Consider the following 8,366-nt stretch of genomic DNA (forward strand, 5'->3'; position numbering starts at 1 on the left):
TGAGTATCTCAGTTTCTGACATCAGGTCAAAACAAACACACCAAAGGCTCGTGAGCAGAATTTTTTTTTTTTTACAATTTATTTATTTTGAGAGAGTGTGTGTGCACAAGCAAGGTGAAGAGGCAGAAAGAGAGAGAGACACAGAGAATCTGAAGCAGGCTCTGTGCTGACAGCCCCGATGTGGGGCTTGATCTCATGAACTATGAGATCACGACCTGAGCTGAAATCAAGAGTCGGACACTCAACCGACTGAGCTCAGGCATCCTGAGCAGAATCTGATTAAGAAGAATATGCTTAGTCAGGACGTGAACACACTCCAAACACTGATTCTCATAATCGCTGGATGAAGACTGCCCACCGAGAGCACAAGACCCAAGCAGCAGAGAGAAACTGCGTGTCACCTCCACGGCCCTTTACAAAAGGATTTATTTGCTTCTAAAACTGTCAAACTGTATTTTCTTTACATAGAGGGTTCAAGGCAGAGACAGAGGTGCTCACTGGTCTTTGAAATTGGCCTTTCTCTTTTCCACAAATGCAGTCATTCCTTCCTTCCGGTCTTCCTGGTGGGAAATGGAAAAAAAACAGAGATGGACATTTGTGTTTTCCTACTGAGTCAAGTGCGGGGCTCAGCCTGTCCGGGGGGTTTGCTCCGTCTGTGGTTTCCTCTGCCCTCTTGATTTTCAGAGTGGCGGGGCACAAGGAGGAAGGGTCCTGCATTGGGACTGCCTGGAAGCCTGGGAATGACCCAGATTCCCTGACCATTTGGGGCTGGCCTGGAAACGGCAGTTTTATATATCACCAGCCCCCAGGTTTGATCATTCAGGGACCACTGATTTATGTGTCAGAGAAACTCAGATGCACGTGTTTGGGTCATTCACCTGTCCTCACCTGGGTTTAGTGACGGTCTGTGTCGAGTACCCTGAGTGCCGTGGAGCAGAGCACAGAGTGCAAGCCCTACCTCGCACCCTTCCCTGCGTGCACGCACGTACCTTCCCTTCCTCAAGAGCCAAGCCCATTTCTAATCTCGCTTTTATGAAACACCTACATATGACTTTCTGATAAAAAAGAGGTTTTAATAACTATTATAAGAAAGACCACCTTTTGGTTACTGTAAAAGATCCTAGAAAACACTGTTCTGAAGCTCAGATTGCAATATCAGGATATATTCACACTCCGTTCCCAGCCATTGGACAGATCTAGGAACATTATGGGCAAGAGGACTGCATTTAAATATGGGAGCCTGGGGGCACCTGGGTGGCTCAGTCAATTGGGTGGCCAACTTCAGCCCAGGTCATAATCTCATGGTTCGTGGGTTCAAGCCCCACGTCGGACTCTGTGCTGACAGCTCAGAGCCTGCAGCCTGTTTTAGATTCTGTGTCTCCCTCTCTCTCTGACCCTCCCCTTCTCATGCTGTGTCTCTCTCTCTCAGAAATAAATAAAAAACATTAAAAAAAATACAAAAAAAAAAAATACGGGAGCTTGCTGTCTAAACGTGCAGTTCATAAGAACTTATATACCAGGAAGTAACCCTGTAAGAGCTTCCGTACACTGTACTTATTTGCAAAAATCATGCTCATGGACAGGACACATCTGATCCAGTTATCGGGGAAGTGAACAGTTCAACCAAAGAGAAATGGTTATTATGAAAAACTCTACAAGGAAATTCTCCGTAATTTTTATGGCTGGGACACATGTGACTCCCCATCTGAATGCTGTTTACTCACAGTAGCGAACGTTAAATAGAAGAGCTTCTTCTCCAACTTGTTTCCCTCTGTTAATGTCATTTCAAAAGCTGAAAAAGAAAATTCTGAAGTTATGAACCCTGGTGCTAGATGTGGGAACATATTAAGTTTTTTACAGTGATAAGGAACATTCCCCACTGAGACCGCAGCCTCGGAAGGCCTCCCCTTTCTCAAATGCACCACCCTGACTGAGCATCAGCAAAGCCACCTGCTTAGAGGGCCTCCCATGCTTCATGCCCAGTGGCCCAAAAATAGAGGCATGAGGAACTGAGTAAAAGGGTGCAATGATCAACTCTGTCCAGTCGCAGGAGCATCTGGGAGCCTTTACAGAAGTACAGAAGGAGATATGGTTTATAAAACAGTAAGAAGTAAGAATTAAAGGGGCACCTGGGTGGCTCAGTTGGTTGAGCCTCAGACTTTGGCTCAGGTCGTGATCTCACAGTTCGCGGTACCGAGCCCTGTGTCAGCCTCTGCTCTGACGGTGCAGAGCCTGCTTGGAATTCTCCCTCTCCCTCGGCTCTTCCCCTACTTGTGCTTTCTCTCAAAATAAACAAAAATTACCCCCCCCACAAAATTAAAAACAAACAAAAAGAATGAAAACCGGAAAAAGGAACTTTGTGCCAGAACAGAGTCCTAGGCAGTGAGAATGTCATTGCTCTGGGCCCTGTCTTCCCAGCGAAGGGGAAGTGACTTCCCTGGCTGAGCACCGGGAGCAGCGTGTCCCTGGCGAGGGGCGGAGCAGTGGCAGGTGCCTTTGACTGGCCTCCCGGACACTGCAGAGACAGCAGTGTCCCCTTCTTTTTCTTTTTTAAAGTTTATTTACCTTGAACGAGAGACAGAGAGAGAGACAGAGAGAGAGACAGAGACAGAGAGACAGAGACAGACCAGGAGTGGGGGAGGGGCAGAGAGAGAGGAAGACAGAATCCCAAGCAGACTCCTCACTGTAAGCACAGAGCCCGATGTGGGGCTTGAACCCACGAACAGTGAGATCACGACATGAGTCAAAACCAAGAGTGGGACACTGAGCCGACTGAGCCCCCCAGGCGCCCGGCAGCAGCGTCCCCTTCTGGAGTGTGTGCTACCCGCTCACCCCTGCGGGAAAGCGTCACAAACAGCTCATTCAAGTGAGAGCAGCCAGGGTGACTGCTTTCCTGCAGAGGAGCACAGGCCCAGGGAGCCTCGGCACACATCTTGGGCCCACGGTCTTCTCCACAGGCAGCACCCAAACGGGAGATAACCCCCCAATGCTGAAGACCATGAGCTTCGTTAAAACTCCAGAAATTCTCGGGAAGGTCACAGCCGCTCCGCTGGTAGAGGGCAGATGGAGTTTGGAGCAATGAGGGGCAGCAGGAGTCTGTCCCCAGTCTACATGGGTGTCCGCGAGCCTGCGCCGCCTGCCAGGCTGCTGACCGCAGCATAGCTCCCCGTCCCACTGCAGACAGAGAAGTATCTTCCACCAGGTTCCGGGAGCTGAGCCGAGTTTCTCAGGAGCCAGACTGGTTGTGCTCTAGGCACCATCCTGCCTGTCCTGGCCATTCCCCTGCAGGCCAGAGCCTGTCACCCTCTGTCCCTCAGGCTGGCTCCTTCCTTGGGTCGTGATACCAAGAGGAACTCAGAACGTTTCAGGAGAATCTGTGAGCCAGCAACCAAGAACTAGAACTCTACAAAGAGCCAGGATCGTAACGTGAAGAGCCTTCACAATTTCTGTCCGGGGAGGGCTAAGATGCATGACTCAGAACCAAAGCCGTAAGGCTCACGACCGTCCCTGCAACTCCTCTTCCCAGCAGAAACCCCACCTGCATTCACGGACTCTTTGGCCATTGCTGCTATGATTTTAGAATTGCTGGCAATTTTCTCTGCACACTGGATGGCTTCTTCGACCAGTGTCTCCACAGGAAAAATTTTGCTTACAAGGCCTAAAATACAAAAAAGGTAAATAACATGGGAAAAAAGCACTGGTTATGTTTCTCTGAGTTGGGATGCTGCTCTGGGAGCCAGGGTCTTCTGGGTGCTAACAAGGGGCTGCAGTGACACAGGGAAGGCTCCCCAACATCCCCGAGGTGGGGCCGATGCCCTCAGCTGTGAGCTGACACATAAATGGGGAAAGAAGGGCGAGTCCCCCAGGGGCGGAGAAAGGGAGGGCCCGCTGAGGGTCTCCAAGACCCCCCACTGCTGGCACTGGGCTTGGGAAACAGGATGGTTTTCTGATGACTCTTTACCCAGATGTAGGTTTTAGTTACTGTTTTATACGTGAGGGATTCCTAATAAAAACCAAAGGCAGTTGTCCCTGGGGCTCTCAGGACACCAGAAAACATTCCTGGACACGGCCCTCCCTGTCCACTCAGCTCCCCATGAGGGCCGCTCCATGGGGCAGGGCTGGCCCCCACCTGCTTGCTTGGCGTCCTGGGCAGAGATCCGGTCGCCAGTGAGGACCATCTCCATGGCCAGTGACTTTCCAACCGCACGGGTGAGCCTCTGGGTGCCCCCAGCACCTGCAGACACAGGGGGCAGCAGGTCACGGCAGCTCACGGCCATGCAGGCCAGTCCCAGCGAGTTCTGAGGGTGAAGATGGGCCCTGTGGGTGGCGCAGGTGGGCAGAGGGGAGGCAACTTAAACCCTCAGGGGAGGCTGCTTTGCCCACTGCGGCCCCAGGCCTGGCACGCAGAGCCCCCGGCACAAGCAGCTCTCCGGCAGGAGTCAGGCAGCTCAGATCCTGGCGCAGCCCAACCTGGAGGCCGGCGGGGGGGCCTCTGACTGTGACCTGCTGCCCGCAGGGCTGGAGCGAGACCAAGAGCGCTACACCTTGGGCTGCTGAGTGTGTCCTTCTCTCCAGTGCTGGCTCCGTGCGCCCCGTCCACCCTCCTGCTCACCTGATGCTCTGCGGCTGGAAGAACAGTGATCTGCCCAGTCACCTGCCCTACAGTGAGCCCTGGGCTGCCAGCGAGAGCCAAGGGTACCTGAGGGAGGTACCCGTGATCCGACAGGCTTAGGTACTAGCTCAATGAAGTGGAGGCCTTGGACACAGAGACAGGAAGAGCCCGGCAGTCAGCAGAGCTCATCTAGGGCTTTTCCTTGCCCTTATCCGAGCCCAGGCACCCTTTTCTGACCCCACAGCTGCTGCCTGGCTGCCTGGCTGCTCAGGAAGATGCTGGGAGCTCCAGGCTCTACCTGCAGAGCAGAAACCCTGTGGGGATGTAAGTCAGGAGCCCTCATCGAGTGGTCCCCAGGGCACAGAGGAGTCACTGTTTGCACACAGCTCCCATCACCCACCTCGTGGGGTATCTGATCCCCTGCTCTGTTGAATCTGGGGTCACGAGCAAGAATCACTGCAGCTATAATGCAATATGTAGCCAGCCACTCTTACTAGCATCTGACAAGGAATCGGGTTGTCATCAAGAGACTGCACAGCCCGAGGCTCTCGGGCCGCCCTCTGAGCACTGCTGTGTCCACTGGGGCTTAGTGTGCTGGTCGGCAGAGGGAGCAACGGGAGCAGACAGGTGGCTGCCGGGCCAGTGCTCTTACAACAGCCCCGGGCCCCTCGTCAGATGCAAGCTGCGTGCTTTTGTCTGTTACTGGAAAAGCTCTTACTTCCTGAGATGCGGGCAGATTCTGGAGAGTTACCTGAAGCCTGCATACTAGAGATGTCATCACGCTTTACCTGGGATGGTTCCTAGCAGGATTTCTGGCTGTGCAAACTGGGCTTTCTCTCCAGCATAAATGATGTCACACATCATAGCAAGTTCACAGCCGCCACCAAGCTGCAAAACACGAGGCACCACCAGGACATCCAGTAAAAAATTCACTCTAGTTGCCCAAATTTTCTGTTAAAATGAATTTGGCCCAAGGTGTAGCAAGATTAATACAGAGATGCAAAGTTAGTTAGGTGTCTAATAAGTTACCCACAAACGGCTGATGCTGGCAATGGGCCCAACAGCAAACTCCTTCAGCTCTGCGGATCCCACAGTCTCTGCTCTGCTGGACGGGCTCGAAGGCAGCCAGAGTTCACGATTTAGCAGGGAGGACGGTGGTCCAATAAACCCGACTGGCTGACCCCGGCTTTACCCAAGGGGAGCTTTGTTACGTGATCACGAACGGAGTTGCCCTCGTCACTTTGATACGCTCACCCTCAGTGCCTCTGAGTATCCACGTGCCTGGACACAGTCCCTGACCCACCACATGGAGGACACACGTCTCTCGCAGCAGAGCTGTCAGTTTATGGGTGTAGTGCAGGCTGCAGCCATATAAACTGCACAGAAAAAGCAGCACATGGCCTATAATCTAGGAGAGGGAATCGTTCCCAGGAGTCACAGGGGCCGCAGTGGGGATGGAGGGGCTCCCCTAACAAAGGCACCGGAAAGCCAGTGGTTGAATGTCCGCTACCGAAAGCCAGTGCTTTAACACGTCCTCTCTGTGGTTCCCGGGTCTTTGGTGTCAGTAGGTAGGAAGGGTGTGCTGGCTGGTGACTAAACTCTGGCCTTTTCAAAACAAAAATCGGTTATGCGACGCCCACCAGTGTACTGAGAGGAGGCGTGGCCTGACACTCACAGCGTAGCCATTGACAGCAGCGATGACTGGCTTCTTGACCCGGGCAAGTCGGTCCCAGTGGCTCAAGAACTGGCTGGAGTAACAGTCCTGGAACATTCGGTTCTGCATCTCCTTGATATCGGCTCCAGCTGCGGGGGGCGGGGCACAGGAATGAGGTCCCAGGTATGAGAGCAGAGACCCCGTACTGCCGCACTCCCAAACCAACAGGGGGCTATGGGCGTGTGGGATGGCCAAGCACGACCTGTGAGCCAACGGCCACAGGGACGGAGCCAGGCAGGAGGGGGGTGGCGAAACGCCACGGCATGTGCTGGCGGAGGTGATGCAGAGGGACCGCGGGACAGGGACCGGGGCAAGTGGGACTCAGAAGGCTTATTCTAGTCACCTAACCCTCCACACACATAAAACCCGACTGTCGAGGACCCGAATCCATCTCACTCATTTTGCTGGTGGAGCACACTTGACTGTTAAACAGAGCAGTTCATTAGAGCAGTATCTGTGTCCATTTACACTTCACATTTAAATAAGCCCCAAGTAGTACTAAAGTTTCTGATGCTACCGTGGAGGTGTAAGTCTGCCTACAGCGCCCCATGCCACAGTCAGGCACCCCCACACACCTGGCTGGCCGGAGGCCATGCTGCCCACACACCTGCAAATGCCTTCTCCCCTCCCGTGAGGACGATGGCCCCCACGGCAGGATCTTCCTCGAAGGTGTCCAGTGCCTGGTTGAGCTCTGTGATCAGGCCATTGCAGAGCGCGTTGAGTGCTTTGGGGCGGTTCAGCTGGATCAACCCCACGTTGCCCTTCTTTCCCTTCTTTTCTGTGATGATGTACTGGAAGTCAGCACCTGGGGCAAGAAGGGAAAAAGGATTTCCATTCACGTAGGCATCAAACTCGGGGGGCTTACCCCTGTCAGCGGACACAGTGACCCTGACACGTCCCCTGCCCAGTCCTCAGGCGGCAGCAGCACACAGCTCTCAGCCTCATGTGTAGCCTCTGTACCAGTCTCTGCCCTCACAGAAGTTTGAACATTTCCTTTAGTTAATAAACAAACCCAGAACCCAGCAGTAAACAGCAGCCCACAGTGGCCCTCCTCTTCTGAATGCGCTAGTCAACACTGCCCAGAACCTGCGCCAGAGACACCCACCCCGTGATCCTGCAGAAATGAGATGGGGAAAGAGGTTCCTTCAACAAGTGCCAACTCGGGCAGAACCAAGCTCCAAACAGGAGAGTAGGAGGCACACACAGGGTAAGGTGACTGCCACAGCCCGGAGGGGCAGGCCGCTCACACCTGGGGGTAAGGCCTGGAGAGGAAGAAGGGTGGTCCCGGAAGCCACAGGTGGGCGTCAGGGTGAGGATCACAGCACCTACCCTGGGGGCTGGCTGCGGAGTAACACGAATGAAATGATTGCTGACCGCAGTCAGGAGCAGAAGCGAACCATCAAAGAGGCGGAGGGTAAGGTCGACAGGCCCTGGAAGCGGGCAGGTAAGTGGGTACCCGCTACAGGGAGAGGATGAAGGGGTTCGCCCAGCTCAGGGACAGGCCAGGGGCTCCTCGGGAGGCCCGTGCCACCGGCTGAAGGCTGCGTGCAGGACGGGCCCACAGACTTGGGGCGAGCAGCGGACACCGGCTGGAGGCCTGCCGGACAAAACACGTGACCGTTTCCAATTCCGAGGCCCCCTCTGCACATTCTATCGAACTCCCGTAAACCAAACAGCGAACTGAAATGGCCAGCGGTCTCGGCACGCGGTCCTGATCCCCCGCAGCCGAGGGGCACCAGTAACCCCAGAGCCCAGCGAGCGGAGGCGGCAGGTTCTGGGCGGGGTGCTGGATGGCACCCCCTGCAGAGGGGCGGGGTCAGGCCCTGGCTGCGACTGGGGGTGCTGAGGGGTCAGCTCCGGGGTCGGGCAGGGTCAGGCCCGGGCGTCCCCGGGGCNCGGCCCGTCTCCCGGCCGGCGTCGCGAGAAGGCGCGGGCATCGCGAGACCTGCAGCGCCGCGGAGGGGGGCGTGGCGAGGCCGGGGGAACGGGTTGAGGGTCGGGAAGCTGGGCTCGGCGCCCGGGGGGGGGCGGCGGGCTGGC

At 55.1% G+C, this 8,366-nt stretch overlaps 1 protein-coding gene across 1 annotated transcript in view; it reads right to left on the reverse strand.

The window, feature by feature from the left end:
• Positions 1 to 408: 408 nt before the first annotated feature.
• The window catches only part of ECHS1 (enoyl-CoA hydratase, short chain 1), an 8,670-nt gene continuing 712 nt past the window's right edge, over positions 409 to 8,366 (reverse strand). The window contains exons 3-9 of the mRNA XM_077762928.1: positions 6,934 to 7,131; positions 6,288 to 6,415; positions 5,401 to 5,500; positions 4,130 to 4,234; positions 3,539 to 3,658; positions 1,725 to 1,792; positions 409 to 560 (exon numbers count right to left, since the gene is read on the reverse strand). Of these exons, the coding sequence (XP_077619054.1) occupies positions 495 to 560; positions 1,725 to 1,792; positions 3,539 to 3,658; positions 4,130 to 4,234; positions 5,401 to 5,500; positions 6,288 to 6,415; positions 6,934 to 7,131 (785 nt within the window). The 3' untranslated portion in view covers positions 409 to 494. The remainder of the gene's footprint in view (positions 561 to 1,724; positions 1,793 to 3,538; positions 3,659 to 4,129; positions 4,235 to 5,400; positions 5,501 to 6,287; positions 6,416 to 6,933; positions 7,132 to 8,366) is intronic.

The sequence above is a fragment of the Crocuta crocuta genome, unplaced genomic scaffold (genome assembly GCF_008692635.1).
Source record: "Crocuta crocuta isolate KB4526 unplaced genomic scaffold, BGI_CrCroc_1.0 scaffold466, whole genome shotgun sequence".
Taxonomy (NCBI): Eukaryota; Metazoa; Chordata; class Mammalia; order Carnivora; family Hyaenidae; genus Crocuta; species Crocuta crocuta.